This window comes from Phacochoerus africanus, chromosome 3 (genome assembly GCF_016906955.1).
Source record: "Phacochoerus africanus isolate WHEZ1 chromosome 3, ROS_Pafr_v1, whole genome shotgun sequence".
NCBI lineage: Eukaryota > Metazoa > Chordata > Mammalia > Artiodactyla > Suidae > Phacochoerus > Phacochoerus africanus.
This window is the reverse complement of record NC_062546.1, coordinates 3215909-3232945: the sequence shown is the minus strand read 5'-3', so window position 1 is coordinate 3232945 and position 17037 is coordinate 3215909. Positions and strand designations below refer to the sequence as shown.

The following is a 17037-nucleotide window of genomic DNA, read 5'->3' as shown; positions in this document are numbered from 1 at the left end:
TGTGGCGTCCTTAGGGTTTTCTATGTACAGTATCATGCCATCTGCACACAGTGACAATTTTACCTCTTCTCTTCCAATTTGGATACCTTTTATTTCTTTTGTTTGTTGATTGCTGTGGCTAGGACTTTCAATACATGTTGAATAAAAGTGGTGAGGTGGGCATCCTTGTCTAGTTCCAGATTTTCGTGGGCAGGCTTTCAGCTTTTCTCCATTGAGTAGTATATTTGCTCTGGGTTTGTCATAAACAGCTTCTATTATATTAAGGTGGGTTTGTCATAAACAGCTTCTATTATATTAAGGTGCCCTCTGTACCCACTTTGGTAAAAGTTTTGATCATGAATGGATGTTGGGCTTTGTCAGATGCTTTTTCTGCATCTACTGAGATGATCATGTGGTTTTTGACTTTTCTTTTGTTAATGTGGTGTATGACATTGATTGATTTGCGTACATTGAACCGTCCTTGTGAACCTGGGCTGAATCCCACTTGGTCGTGGTGTGTGATCTTTTTTCTATGTTGTTGGATTCAGTTGGCTAAAATTTTGTTGAGAATTTTTGAGTCTATATTCATCAGAGATATTGGCATATCATCTTCTTTTTGGGGAGTATCTTTGTCTGGTTTTGGTGTTAGGGTGATGGTGGCTTCAGAGAGTCTTTGGGAGTGCTCCTCCTCCTTCAACCTTTCAGAAAAATTCAAGAAAGATGGGTATAAGTTCTTTGTATGTTTGGCAGAATTCGCCTGTGAAGCCATCTGGTCCTGGACTTTTGTTTATAGGGAATGTTTTTATTACATATTCAGTTTCATTTCTAACGATCAGTCTATTCAATTGATTTCTTCTTGATTCACTTTTGGTGGGCTGTATGCCTCTACAAAGTTGTCCATTTCTTCCAGGTTGTCAAATTTGTTGGCATACAGTTGTTGAGAGTATTCTCTTACCGTTTTTTGTATTTATGCTGTATCTGTTGAGTTTTCTGCCTTTTGATTTCTTGTTTTCTTTGATTTCTTTCTCTCTCTTTGGTGAGTCTGGCCAGAGGTTTGTCAATTGTTTACCCTTTCAAAGAACCAGCTCTTGGTTTTATCGATTTTTTTGATTGTTTCTTGAATCTCTATTTTGTGATTTCCTTCCTTCTGCTGATTTGGGTTTTGTTTGTTCTTTTTCTAATTCTTTTTAGGTGGTAAGTTAAGTTGTTGATTTGAGATCTTTCTTCTTTTCTGAGGAAGGCCTGTGTTGCTATGAACTTCCCTCTAAGCACCACTTTTGTGGCATCCCATAGATTTTGAATGGTTCTGTTTTCTTTATCATCTGTCTGGAGATATTTTTTAATTTCCCTTTTTATTTCCTCTTTGACCCACTGGTTTTTTAGTAGCATGTTATTTAGTTTTCATGTAGTCAGTTTTTTCTCATATCTTGTCCTGCAGTTGATTTCTAGCTTCATGCCATTGTGGTCAGAGAAGATACCTGAAATGATCTCTAGACTCTTACATTTGTTGGTTAGTTTTGTGGCCCAGTATGTGGTCAATCTTTGAGAATGTTCCATGTGCACTTGAAAAGATGTACATTATGGTTATTTTGGATGTAATAACCTGAATGTGTCTATTGTGTCACTTAGGATCTTTGCTGCTTTATTGATTTTCTCTGTAGAGGATCTGTCCATTGACGTGAGTGGGGTATTAAAGTCTCCTACTCTTAATTATATTCCCATCAACTTCTCCTTTTATATCTGTTAGTATTTGTTGTATGTACCTGGGTGCTCCTATGTTAGGGGCATATATATTGACAGTCCTAATACCCTATTCTTCAATGGATCCTTTTATCATTAAATGTTGTCCTTCTTTGTCTTTATGGCCTTTGTTTTAAAGTCTATTTTGTCTGATATGAGTTTTGCAACTTCTGCTTTCCTGTCTTTCCCATTGGCATGAAGTATCTTTTCCCATCTCCTCACTTTCATTTTATATTGTGTCCTGTGCCCTAAGGTGAGTCTCTCGTAGACAGCATTTTGTAGGCCCTTGCTTTTTTATCCAATCTGCCACATTATGTCTTTTGATGAAGCATTCAGTCCATTGACATTTAAGGTAATTATTGATAAATGCGTATTTACTGCCATTTGAAACCTTGTTTTCCAGTTGATTCTATGTTTCTCCTTTGTTCCTTTCTTTTTTTGGTTGGATGATTTCCTTGGAAATGTACTCTGATTAGAAAAATATCTTAATCTGCATCTTGATAACAATGACCAAAGGAACCACTTACAGTAACTGCCTCAAAAAGTAAACTTTTCAAAGTATCGTGCAGACTTGCTAAAACTGTCCTGGAGATGTTCTACACATGATTCACCTGAAGAAGAAAGTGAAGACTTCAATGGGGACAAACAACAGTTACAACAGAAGATAAGTCTCCTTCACTTCACTTTCATCTTTTCTTGAAAAGCTTTGTCAACTTTAAGGCAATAATCCAAGAAATGTTTCAGAGGCTACTATGTGCAAAGCTGTGCTAGGCCATGAAGGAAAACAAATGTTGAATAAAAGAGTCTTTACACCCTAATAGGTTAAAATGGGGAAAAACACACAAAATAACCATTTATTAACAAGAAAGGTAAGCACATAAGACAGGCACAGATAGTTCTATATGCATGTTCAAAAGAACCTGAGGGACATTAGTGGGAGAGACCCAACCCTAGGAGACAGGGAACTACAGGGTTCACTCTTGCTACACCTATTTACATACCTGCTATGCACCAGCAGGCACAGGGTTTCTGTCAGGGCTGGGACTGGGAAGAGGTCAGAAAGGGGTTCAGGAGGCACTCACTCTCAGAGTTGAAGCTGAATTAAAGAAGAGGGTATTGCTAATAGTTACCAGTGGTGAGAGGGAAAAGGAGAGGGGCAAGATAAGAGTACAGTATTAAGAGATATAGGAGTTCCTGTTGTGGTTCAGTGGAAATAAATCTAACTAGTAACCATGAGGATGCAGATTCAATCCCTGGCCTCACTCAGTGGATTAAGGATCCGGCGTTGCTGTGAGCGGTGGTGTAGGTTAGAGGTACAGGTTGGGTCTGGCATTGCTGTGGCTGTGGTGTAGGCTGGCAGCTGCAGCTCTGATTCAGCCCTTAGAGTGGGAACCTCCACATGCCATCGATGTGGCCCTAAAAAGACCAAACCAAAAAAAAAAAAAAAAGAGAGAGAGAGAGAGAGATACAAACCGCTATGTATAAAACAGATAAGCAACAAACATAAGTTGTACAGCACAGAGAAATACAGCCATTATTTTGTAATAACTTTAAGTGGAATATAATCTATAAAAATCACTGTATTACACACCTGAAACTAATGCAATTTGTAAATCAACTATACTTCAATTAAAAAAAAAAAACTCAGGGCATTACAAATACTGAATTCATAGCAATTAATCAAGCTTCACTTTTTGTTATTAAGTAGGTATATTATGAGTATGAAGAAATAAAACTCATTGAAAACTCACCATTTCTTTTTGTTTCAAATCCCAGGAATTAAGTTCAGACGTCAATCTTTTCCCTGATTTTCTATGACTTTTTGTATTTTTTCTAGGAGAAGGGCTTTTATCACAAATAGCAGTATTCACATCTTTTGACAATGTGTACTTCTTCCTATAGATCACAGATTCTTCAACTGTCTTATTTAGGAGTACTGATTTAAAAGTAGTTTCAGATTCAATACGCCAATCATTCTGCTTGGTATTTTCAGTATTTTTCTCCTCCGAATGTTTAGAATGATCTAGTTGTTGTTGTTTGTTTCTTTTGCAAGCTTCTGCTTCTGCTTTATCTATTTTGTTATGCTGCATTAGTTCTTTCCCATATTGCACCTTACTCGTTTCCTCAGAATTATCATCAGATATTGAAGAGGATGATTTTTTTTTAGTAAGGTTTTTGTTGATAATAATATCTAGTGGGAAAATGAGAAATTAATCCTTATTAAATTTATAAACTGATCATATTTAAAATTTGTTAAAACCAAAATATTTGTTCAGACATTTCAGAAACGAGTATTTCCCTGAACCCTTGTTTTATATACAGAGAAAACTATGTTTCACCTTGATTAAATGTGTCTTCTGATGAAGAACTTGCTCTTAGGTTATTACACAGCTTAATATTTGTTACAGGTGTCCAACATGCCCATTTGGAGTGCATTTTATTTCCACAGATATTGTCTAAAATACCAGGTAACCTGGAAAATAAATTCATTTGCTTATTTCAAAACATCACTAGCCTATGACTCTGATATAAGACCTTGATTTTATTTAGTCAATGTTTATTGACAGAAATTTGTTAAGTATAAAGATATTTTCTTAAGTCATGATGAAAGCTGAAATTTCCTATATAATTGTTCAAATTGAAGAATATTACAAAAAAGTTCCATTATTGCTACAATTTTGTATCTACTTAAGGCATGTGGAAGTTCCAGGCTAGGGGTCAAATTGGAGCTGCAGCTGCCAGCCTATGCCACAGCCATAGCAATGCCAGATCCAAGGTGTGCCTGCAACTTACACCGCAGTTCACCACAACACAGGATCATTAACCCACTGAACAAGGCCAGGAACCAAACCCACATCCTCATGGATACTAACTGGATTCTTAACCTGCTGGGCCACAATGGGAACTCCAGTATCTACCTAATTATACCTCACATATCTTACATGTGTATTTTTTATGGCCACACCCATGGCATGTGGAAGTTCCCAGGCCAGGGGTAGAATCCAAACTGCAGCTGCAGCAATACCAGATCCTTTACCCCTCTGAGTTGGGCTGAGGTTTGAACCTACACTACTGTGGCCACCTCAGCCCCTGCAGTTGGATTCTTAACCCACTGCACTACAGCAGGAACTACTTACAAGTGTATTTAAACTCATATTCATATTTTACTATTTTAAAAAATCTTATTCATTTTAAGTTCTCAATGTGAATACAGTTATGTTGGTTGATATGGAAAAAACATATAGGCTACTTTACCATTGTGCTATCATAATAATACTTGAAAATTATTAATTCTAAAACCAATACTACATTCTAAGTCTATTAAGACCTCTTCCTTTAAATTTTGATTTGATGGGTTTTCTCATACTTACACAGGTTTATCTATTTTTCCCACTGCCTGTGAATCAGGAACTATCTCCTGGAGTTCATCTAAATAAAAAAAAAATTACGGTATTTTCATTTTTTCATGCAGTTGGCAGGGTGAAATGGAAGCCAGTATAGAACTTGATCAATGTTCACATACTGGAATGGAGAGATTGATCTCATCTTCCCCCTCCCTGACCCAAACTTTTTGGGAACAAAGGCTACTATTATATTTCCTTGTAACTACTAAGTTTTTTGCACAAAGCTAAATGTATTCATTATAAATCTTTTTTTAAAATAAATGAAAGCTAGTGGGATTAAAGGCAAGTATAAAGACAAGTATATGAATATATTTTACAAGAATGACTAAAATTAAACCAAAAAGTACTTACTAAAATTTTGGTTTGGGTATTCAATGTCCTTATTTTCTGCCTTTTCTATAACTTTAGTTTTGATATGCTATAAATACAGGAGAAATTTCAATATAAGTTTTAATTAAGGAATTACATAAAAGCAACTTTTAAAAGTCAGAGTATTAAAGTTTAAAACTTTTAAAATTTGCCTTATTAAAAGTTAGATAGCATTTCTATTTATTTCATAAGTATTATGCCCATTCTAGAATACTGCATATCCTAAAACACAAGAAAGTAACTTTCATTGCAGATGAGGCAAAAGATCCTACAAATTGTCTGTTCTCAGCCACAGCTAGAGGAGTAATTCACTTTTCATCTCAAGAATTTCTAGAACATCCATGGCACATCTTCTATTGGTACTGCTCTCACAGCCTGCATACATTCTGCCTCTTCACTAACATACACTGGAATTGGAAATTATCAAGTGTCAAATGATTTGATAAAGTTTTGGCCATTGCACAGGTTAACTTCTTGACTACAGCAAGCTTCCCTCTTTCCACATCCACAGATACACACTAGCCCAGATCAAACGAAAATTTGCCGTCACTACTGGGAAAACATACCCTCTAGCTAAAATATCTTGCCTCATCCTGCATGTCTTCCCTGCTTACTCCAGCCAGTGGTCCTCTACACTGGGAGGGGAGCAGTAGGAAAATGCACAGGTGTAATTTTGCTTGTCACAGTGACCGAAGGGTTCTCCTGACGATGAGTAAGCACAGGCCTAGGACACTCATCCTTTCATATTCAGAACCATATGCTACACAACTGAAGAACAGTTTCCCCTATTAAGAAACACTTTGAACCATTACTTTTTTTTCCCTAGTATCTTCAACTCTTGACCCCTTTAATGTTTCTGCCACATATCCATTAAAATTGTTTAAATCTACCATCTATTCTTCTTTACTATAACACCAAGGCTGCTCAGCTTTATTGGAAGAAATTACATATGTTTCTTAACTAATGCCATAATAAAATTCATGGTCTTAACTCTGAACTGGGCCCTAACATTGCCTAACGCTTGTACTTATTCTCAGCCTTTTCCATTATCTCTTATCAGTTACTCCAAATCTTTGTGTGTCACGGAGCCTCTACTTCAAGGATCCATATCCAAGAGAAGTTCGCCATCCTCACAGTTCAGAGAAAACAAAAGCTGTTAGGTGTTCCTCATCTACAAACTTCTCTGTATTTTGGATTACCGATTCCTCCATGATACATTACCCATTCCCTGCCCCGTGCCCACTTCAACTACCTAGAATGAATGAATGCTCTTCTTGATGTCCATCTGACTAAGGGCTTATACTGACTCTTTAAAAATCAATTCACTCTCCATCTTCTAAAAGAGCATCTCCTTATCTTCACCCTCCCCACTCTGGGGTTAGGCACCTGTCCCTGTACTAGATTTCTATTGCATCCTATAATCTGAGAACACTTATACAATATTATATTAACTTATTAGTTTGTCTAATTCTCATGGTAGACTTTGAGATACTTAAAGACAGATTCCATTAGTATAAAAAAACCCTAATTTTTATAATAAACTAAAGAATGATGGCAAGACCATTTCTCTTACCAAACACATAAATCAGTTACATTAAGTGAATATTTCTAAATTTTATTGCTAGCACAGTAAATGAGTGATAAGACTTTACTTTCAAGTGCAATAAATATTTAAATCTTTTTAAAACACAATACTTTAAAAAAGTGAGACACTCACTGCTTGCAAAAGAAGTTAGTTCAATATGTATTTCTACAATAACTTGATAAAATTTTATTTAAAAATGCTTTCAAAGTAAAGTTACTTTGTCTGTATTATCTTCTCTCTTTCTTTCTTCACATGGTCTAGATTTAAGTGATACAGCATTATCCACTCCATTTTCCGATGTTTTAGAAAAACCAGGTTTTTCCGTAGAACTTGTCATTTGCAGTGGTGGTTTAATTCTTCCTCTTTGTGGTGTTGCTAAAAAAGAGGACAAAAGACTGCTATTTTTGTAGGATTTTAAAAAACTGTATGTTGCTATTATTGTGGTACTTTTTAGCTGATGAAGGGTAAAAAGGAGGTTCTAGGATGGGTCTGAGGTTTCTAGCTCAAATGAGTTAAGTGGACATGGATGTTATTTACCAAGGTAAGAAATGGAGAAAAATTGCCAGGGAGAGTTGAAAGATGAATTTATTTTGGACCTGCCAGGTTTGAGGAGTTTGTCAAACATTAGATAATTTCCCTGTAGGCAACTAGATTTTGGGAGCAGAAGGTCATTATTAAATTGTCATAAAGATTAAATAAGATGTGTTTATAGCAGCTAATAGTATCAAATTACTTTAAATTTTTTATTTATCTTACTATGAACAGGCATGGTCTCAATATTTCACAATATTTGTATTGAATGAATAACTTCTATTTAATCCTTTAAACAATTTGATGAAGTAGACACTTTAGTTCCATTTCATAGAAAGGATAAACTGGTTCTAAACTTAGCTAGAGGATAATCTGTACCAGGGACACACCTGGAGTGGGGAAACAAGCCTAAGAAGGCCGACTAATTTAACGTTTTGTCCACTATGTTGTGCTGATTCCCACTTAAACTATAATAAATCACTAATATTTGATATTAATATTTTGAATAATGTTTGTGTCAATATCCATTAAACCTCTCTTAGAAGACATTTGCGGTTCATATTTTATCAATTTTTAGATCCTCAATTTATCCTCTAGGTAAATTATGTCCAGAATATTTCTGAATTTTAAAAATGCCTGCTTTAAATAACAATACTAGTTAGAAGTCTTTTAAGACTATAAAGCTTACATGTGTTGATTAAAAGTATTGGACTCCTCACAGTGTATCTCTCTGCACCAGGAACAATCATTGATGCTTCAGACATTTTTCTTTTGCTAGGAGTAATTATCTTAAACCATGAGGAAAAGCCACAGTAAACATATATTCTCTTTTGAAATTAAACATCCTACTATTTTATTCCTAACATTTTACCTTAACTACACACAAAAGATATATAAATAACATGATATCCAGAAATCTGTGTTTTAGGCTGACTAGAAGATAAATCTGTGTTTTATCCTAGTGTTTGGTACTGAACAGATAGCCAAAACAAGTAAGGAGTGTTGCTTCAAAGAATATTTACAGAATAGCCAGATTAGAAATACAGTACCTTTAAATATTAGCTGAAAATATTTTATTATCTAGTTAACTAATAGTAAATGGCTCACAATTTACTATTCTATTTCATAAGGATGATGTCTGCAACACCTATTTACATAAATGTTTGAGAAAGCTCTTATAATGTTAAACATTCTTCAAAACTTTCACACATTAAAAAGCTGTATTAATATTTTGTGAAGACTAAATCGCCTTTGGAGTAAAAAGCCGTTATAAGAATTCAGAGACTCAATGGCACACAAACTAGTGTTCCCAAAATGATTTGCATTTTCTAACTTTAGCCTAGAATGACTGATAAGAGCAACAGAAATAGATAAGCAGAGCCAGAGACTGTTGGGGCCAGAAGTTCCAGAGGGTGACACAGAAAGGAGTACATGATGACAAATTGTAAAGAGGCAGAAGTGAGCTGCTTTTAAAAAAGCAACTGCCCTTGTGAAAGAGAAACAATACTGATGGAGTTTTGCACAGGTATGTTTATGAGGCATGGAAGAAGAGGTGGGAAAGGATAGAAGAAAAGTGAATTCTAAGATTAACCAGAAAATAAGCTACTGAACCAGCAGAGTCTTCTTACAGAAGTTACAGTTCCTAGTGGTACATAATGAATGTGATCCAAAAAGTTACCTATTCATATAAATGCTTCAGTTAATCCTCATGAAAACATAGTGGGTATTTAACAATAGTGCTTAACATCTTTTCCAGATTTTGTGTTACGATTCAAAAGGTTTAAAGGTGGGCGGTGTCTAAGAATTAAATAAGGACTCAAGTTATGATTCTGATATAAAGACACAAAACCATGGCTTTTATAATCTAATCATCTGAGGGAATTATAAAACGACACTTTTAACTTTAGGAAGGACACAGAACAAAGGGAAAAATAGTAACACAATGAATGGAAGAGCTTATGACAGTTATAGTTGTCTACAGGTGAAAGATGAGTAAAAACTAAAATAATTAGGAAAAGCTCCATTAAGAAAGTGAAAATGAGGAGTTTTTTGGGGGCACAGTGCATTAGGGATTCAGCTTTGTCACTGCAATGGCTAGGGTCGCTGCTGTGGCACAGGTTTGATCCCTGGCCTGGGAAATTTCCATATGCTGCGGGTGTGGCAGAAAAAAAAAAGAATATGAAAATGAATGAAGATTTACAAATGGAAGTACACTTTAGATAAGAAAAAGTTAAAAAAAAAAAGGAACAAATACCGTGAATGAAGGCACAGAGACAAGAATGAGCATGACATAAAAGAGAGACAGTAAAGCAGCTGACCATATTTAAGTGCAGGGTATTTTGACAGAGTAAAATTAAATCACGGGAGATTTCCAAACTAAGTCAAAATTTAGATTCAATGGGATAAACCCAGAAATCACAAGACTGAGTGAGGACACTAGTGTTAAGAAAAATCAGTGGTACACCACACCGGGCAGCTTACAGAATGAAGCAATAGTATCAAAAACACTATTAGGAGGTTACCATGCAACACAGGTATGCCAGAATGAGTAGTGGCAGAGGGAGTAAGGAGGAAAGGGTGTAAGAGGTACCAGGAACAATCACTAGCACCTTGGTTCTAGTTGTGAGGGGAGAAGAGGCTGGGATTGAGAACATAATCAGAAAAATTAATAATAACATTCCCAAAGTATGGAGGCAGATGCAAATTTGAGGCAAAAGGGGCTTTAGGAAAGGGCATGAAGAGACATACAAAAGGAAATATTAAAAGAGTAAGTAGAGATGTAGCTATAGAAGTTTGAAGTGAGGTCTGGTATATTTTAAGAGCTTAAATTATCCACAGGAGGAAAGCTCCCTAAGGAGGAAGGCATAGAGATAGATGTTCAGAGGATTGGGTATCAAGCTTTTAGAGCAAATCTACATTTAGAAGGTGGCGAGAGAAAGCATCTCTGATGTAGCAACAGGTAAGAAGAGAATTAAAATGCTGATATAGAAGACAAAGGATAGGACATTAAAAGAGAACTGTCAGCAATGTCAAGTGTCACAGTAAGATGCAGAGAAGACTGCTAAGAAATGGTTCTATCAAGAGTTCCCGTCGTGGCTCAGTGGTTAATGAATCTGACTAGGAACCATGAGGCTGAGGGTTCGATCCCTGGCCTTGCTCAGTGGGTTAAGGATCTGGCGTTGCCGTGAGCTGTGGTGTAGGTGCCAGACGTGGCTCGGATCCAGCGTTGCTGTGGCTCTGGTGTAGGCCAGCGGCTACAGCGCCGATTGGACCCCTAGCCTGGGAATCTCTATGTGCCTCGGGAGCGGCCCAAGAAATGGCAAAAAGACAAAAAAAAAAAAAAATGCTTCTATCAGATGTGGCCTGGAGGAGGAGTTCCCGTGGTGGCTCAGCAGTTAATGAACCCAACTAGTATCCATGAAGATGTGCGTTCGACCCCTGGCCTCACTCAGTGGGCTGAGGATCCAATATTGCTGTGACCTGTGTGGTGTAGGTCACAGATGCAGCTCAGATCTGGTGTGGCTGTGGCTGTGGCTGTGGTGTAGGCCGGCAGCTACAGCTCTGATTGGACCCCTAGCCTGGGAACCTCCATATGCTGCAGGTGCAGCCCTAAAAAAACCAAAAAAAAAAACCAAAAAAAAAAATGTGGCCTGGAGGAGATACTCAATGGAACAGGCAGAGGAGGAAAAAGAACCTAATACTTTGCTTTCTTTCCTCATACAGATAAATGCAACATTACGTTATCAATTTGTATTCTACAAAAAGTGGTGGCTACTGTCCTTTCCTCTACATCTCTAATTTGAAATTTACACGTGTGCAGTACACCTTGCCTTAAACCCTTAACCCTTATACATAAACACAATTTGCTGAAACACTCTATTTTGTTAGCATTTGTAAAAGGCAGAGGGAATATCATGAAATGTTATGGACAAAAATTCTAGATTTTTTTGTAATTATATATATCAATGATTTGACCTATGTTTTATAAATGACTATTCTGACACCATATATACCTCGGGCTGACCATGTTTTCTGTTCCCTTTATTACTGTTTTTGATATGTTTTGGAGGTTTAACAAATTCCTCTTGAGGGTTAGCTTTTTCTTTCAAACTAGAAAGTTCTTCAACTGGTGAAATTTGACTTTCTGGGACTAGAATCTGTTGGAAAAGAAGGAAAAAGTGCTTAAAACTGCAAACCATAGAAAGTTTTCAAAAATCACTGAATGTCTTAAAAAAGCACTCATTCATCTCACACTCATAAAGGTTTATAATTCTTTTATCTATGTACTGTTACAAAAGTGACCCAACAAAAAGCACTCACTTTTTCAAATATAATTAGACATAAAATAGGCCTTGGCATTAGTGGGAGAGCACATATTTCTAATTTTTTAAGCTAACAAAACTGGTATTAATTAATAATGATCTACCTTCTGCACTGAAATGAATTATTATTAACAACCTGTTTAAAAAGTCACACACATCTTATTGAAGCACCATTTCAAGACAATTTAGATTTTAGACATTCACCCTTCCAGATGAACTTTATTACTATGCTATCGTTATTTAGGGTTAAACTTAGCCCAGCGATAAACATCAAGTAAGTCAGACACATACCTGGGATCCACTTGCATCGAAAAGTATATGCACAGATGTTTTGGCAACTGAAATACCTTGTTTTCGGGAAAATTCCTAAAATTAAATTAAAGGGATGTCATTTTCCTCCCAGTTCTCCCCATTTTAATGCAATTATTTCCTGTATCTGCTTCCTTCCAAAACTGCCCAATGTTACCAAAGCATTATTATTTATGTCTATAAAGACTTCTCTCAGAATACATCAATGACTCCCCAGTAACCACAGTCTTAGCCTGCCGTTTTGCATTTTCCTAAGTGTTCCTCACAAGCATATTACCTGCTATTCTTCACCACAAATCTTTTAACTGCTATAGACGAACGTGTCCTCACCTATCCATGAGTTGAAACCTAGTTCCCAAGAATGGCATTAGGAAGGGAGGCCTTTGGGGGTTGCTTAGATCGTAAGGGCAGAGTCCTTGGGATTGGTGCCTTTATAAAAGAGACCCCAGAAAACTCCCTCACCCATTGAACCATGTAAGGACACAGTGAAAAAATGGCCACCAAGGAAGTAGGAAATGGGCCCTCACCAGACATTGAATCTGCTGGCATCCTGATCTGATTCCCAACCTCCAGAACTCTGAGAAAAAAATTATTTGTTGTTTAAGGCACCCAGTCTATAGTATTTTTGTTTAGTAGCCTGAACAAACTAAGACATGCACCATCCAAGCTTGTCAACAGAACGTCTCCCCAAACATAACATGAACTGCACTTTAATTCCCAGTTAATATCTGATTCATAATGTCTTTCACAATCCTGAAAAGCATCTTATCTAAATTTCATTCATAACTTTAAGGTCATTTCAAGGCCCATTTCCACAGCCTTTCCTTCATATCTGACTCTTAATGAGCATTCTCTTTCTTCAACTTCTATACTTCATATTCCATATGCCACTTAATTACTTCTTCTGAGGCATATTCCTTAATTTGCACAATGTTTAATATCTTGAAAACAAGGCTTTGTCTCATCTCACTTTTTAAACACATGGTAGAAATTCATTAAATGTTTTGAGTGTCTGCCCCTAATTTTGCCATCTGAGATTCTTTCTAATAGGCATCTCAAAGGGCATGGCTAACAATGTGATGGCCATTCCACAATACAGATTTAAAGGACTAAAAATCTACATGTTACTTTAAGAACTGTAGGGAGAAAAAAAAAAAATCAGTGAAACTTATAGCTCCAAGTAACTGAAAGGTTCCTGAATTATGAAAAAAAAAATGTTTACTAAGAAGAGTTTAACTTACCCTGTATTTGTTTGCACCAAATATTTTTTGTGTCACATTAGTGATCTCTAACGATGCATCAAAATACAAAAGCAATTCTTTCCCTTCTCGTTTACTAATTTTTACTGTATCTTTCAGAATTATAGTCAGGAGCTTCTTCGAGTCTCTCACTGCATACAAAGAAACCACACTGATTAGTTTATATTCATTTCTATGACACCACTCTATAGGTATACCATAAATAAGTAAAGTATGCAGCATACCAATTAAAGTGACCTGACATAAAATTAACTTGTAGAATTTAACAGTATTTAAATCAATCAATTTTGGTACTACTTAAGTAAACAAGTCAGTTTATTTTTCAAAGTCTCAGTTTCCTGATCTCTAAATTATAAGTCAGTACAATAACTAATGATCTAAAGCCCTGAATACATTCTAGACGATAATAGGTTTTTAATAAGTATTCTTTGAACACATCTCAGAAAACTATTTTCTTAATTTAAAAGAGGCAAAGAGAAAATAACTTTAATTCTGTAAGTAACTATTTCTAGACACAAGCACCTATTCAAACATTTCTATTAAATCCACAGTGGTTACAGAAGTATTGAGAGTAAATAACCTTTGATAAAAACTTGAGTGCCAGGAAATTGTGAGCTAGGAAGGATACAGTGCTAATCCTCAATAAAATCACCAACCCAGTGAAAACTGTGGAATTCTCATTGTGGCTCAGTGGTACCAAACCTGACTAGAATACATGAGGACTTGGGTTCGATCCCTGGTTCTGCTCAGTGGGTTAAAGGATCCAGCGTTGCCGTGAGCTGTGGTGTAGGTCACAGACATGGCCTAGATCTGGCATTTCTGTGGCTCTGATTCGGCCCCTAGTCTAGGAAATTCCATATGCTGTGGGTATGGCCCTAAAATAAATAAATGCAATATTTGCTTCACTGCTTAAATGACCCTCATATTAGAATTCAGAATTATCACCTTGCTGAATGTTTTGTATCTATTTGTACAAACTATTCTCCACATGTATAATGACTATCTATGTAAGAATTTATTGATACTTGTTATATTTTATTGCTGAATTTGTTGAAATTTTTGATATTTGCTTTGACTGCCTAGACTATATCATGGTTTGCTTTTTAGCTGCAATATTACTGAGATGCCAGATCTATTTTGCTGCTTGCTATAAAATTCAAGTATTTATAGGAGTTCCTGTCATGGCTCAGTGGGGCAAGAACCTGACTAGTATTCATAAGGATACAGGTTTGATCCATGGCCTCACTCAGTGAGTTAAGAATCTGACATTGCCATGAGCTGAGGTGTGGGTTGCAGATACAGCTCAGATCCCATGCTGCTGTGGCTGTGGTGTAGGCCAGAGGCTTAGCTCTAAATCCACCCCTCGCCTGGGAACTTCTATATACTACAGGTGGGGTCCTAAAGAAAAAAAGAGAAAAAAATTCAAGTATTTAGATGTCAACATATATGGATTTTATATGTTACCTAGACATTTCTGTAGGATTCCAGTATACTATACTTATATGAATATAATAACATGCTTTCTTCTGCAAAGCCATTCAAAAAGAACTTAAAAATTGTGTGTGTGGAGTTCCCGTCGTGGCTCAGTGGTTAACGAATCTGACTAGGAACCATGATGTTGAGGGTTCGATCCCTGGCCTTGCTCAGTGGGTTGAGGATCCAGTGTTGCCGTGAGCTGTGGTGTAGGTTGCAGACGTGGCTCGGATCCTGCGTTGCTGTGGCTCTGGCGTAGGCCAGCAGCTACAGCTCCGATTCGACCCCTAGCCTGGCGACCTCCATATGCCGCGAGAGCGGCCCAAGAAACTGGCAAAAAGACAAAAAAAAAATTGTGTGTGCAGCCTTTATTTTATACATTACTATAAATGAACATAAAAAAGTCTCACCAGGGAGTTCCCGTCGTGGCACAGCGGAAACAAATCTGACTAAGAACCATGAGGCTGCGGGTTCAATCCCTGGCCTCGCTCAGTGGGTTAAGGATCCGGTGTTGCCATGAGCTGTGGTATAGGTCGCAGATGTGGCTCAGATCTGGTGTTGCTGTGGCTGTGGTGTAGGCTGGCAGCTGTAGCTTAGATTAGACCCCTAGCCTGGGAACCTCCATATGTGACAGGCGTGGCCCTAAAATGCAAAAACAGAAAACAAACAAAAAAGTCTAACCACACTCTAGCAAGCTGCTGCTTCCCATTCCCATAATCTGCAACTGTAGACATTCTTTTTCACTAGAAATACTCTATACTTTTTTTTTTTAACTTCCATGAGTTTCAGTCATGTAAAAATTCAGATCTCACATACTCCACACAGACTAGAACACTCCTTTATTACAAAGGGTACAAATGAATGGTCAGATGGAGAGAGGAGAGTGCAAGGTCTGGAAGGGTCCTGAACACAGGAGACCCTGTCCCTATGGAGTCTGGAGTGTACTACCTAGGGTTAGTATAAGAACTCAAGTGTTTGGAGTTCCCATTGTGGCTCAGTGGTTAACGAATCCAACTAGGAACCATGGAATTGCAGGTTCGATCCCTGGCCTTGCTCAGTGGGTTGGAGATCTGGCATTGCCATGAGCTGTGGTGTGGGTTGCAGATGTGGCTCAGATCCTGCGTTGCTGTGGCTCTGGCATAGGCCAGTGGCTACAGCTGTGACTGGACCCCTAGCTGAGGACTTCCATATGCTGCGGGAGCAGCCCAAGAAATGGCAAAAAGACAAAAACAAACAAACAAATAAACAAATCCCAACAATTGAGGTGTGTGTACTGATGTTAATACAAAAGAGTCAACTATTATCTTGACATCTGAAATTTCAGTGGAAATTTTGGAGGAGTGCAAGGTAAAACAGAATGTAGAACAGGAATGAGTAACAGAAGTAAAGAGTTAATAAAAACTGTTATCTCAAAAATGGCTATGAATGGAAAAAGAAATAAACCACAGGAGAGGACCCACTTGAAATAGTCAATTTCAGAGAAGAAAAGCTAGAATGGTAGTTACCAGAGGCTGAGTAGAAGGGGGCAAGGGGCACTGCTTAATGAGCATAGAGTTTCAAATTCTCAAGATGACAAAAGTTCTATTTCACAATAATGTGAATACATATTTAACACTATTGAACTATATACTTAAAAATGGTTAAGATGGTAAATTTTATATGATTTTTACCACAATAAAAATAAGAGAAACTGAGTAAGGATGTATATGGAAACTTTATGTACTATTTTATCAAGTTTTTATAATAAAAAACTATTCTAAAATTAATAATTTAGCTTTAAAAAAAGACCTAAATCAAATTCCCAGAGATGAAAAATATAATGCCTGAGATAATCATTGCATAGGATAGGATTAGAAGCAGATTAGGCCCTACAGAAGAAAATATTAATTAGCAGTAAAACACAGCAATATAAAACTATTCAAATGAAAAGAGAGTGGAAATAAAAGTATAGGGTGTAGGGTGGAGAACCCAGAGAATCAGTGAGTTGTGGGAGAACTTCACATGTGTAATCAGAGCCTCCAGAGGGGAGGAGAAAAAAAAGAGCAGAAAAAAATCTCAAGAACAAT

The 17037-nt window shown here is 36.9% G+C and overlaps 1 protein-coding gene across 1 annotated transcript in view; it reads right to left on the bottom strand.

The window, feature by feature from the left end:
• SYCP2 (synaptonemal complex protein 2) overlaps positions 1–17037 on the bottom strand; it is a 78110-nt gene that overhangs the window by 28435 nt on the left and 32638 nt on the right. The window contains exons 14-22 of the mRNA XM_047770539.1: positions 13481–13629; positions 12222–12296; positions 11622–11765; positions 8297–8396; positions 7295–7452; positions 5475–5541; positions 5091–5148; positions 4059–4192; positions 3471–3910 (exon numbers count right to left, since the gene is read on the bottom strand). Coding sequence (XP_047626495.1) covers positions 3471–3910; positions 4059–4192; positions 5091–5148; positions 5475–5541; positions 7295–7452; positions 8297–8396; positions 11622–11765; positions 12222–12296; positions 13481–13629 — 1325 coding nt within the window. The remainder of the gene's footprint in view (positions 1–3470; positions 3911–4058; positions 4193–5090; positions 5149–5474; positions 5542–7294; positions 7453–8296; positions 8397–11621; positions 11766–12221; positions 12297–13480; positions 13630–17037) is intronic.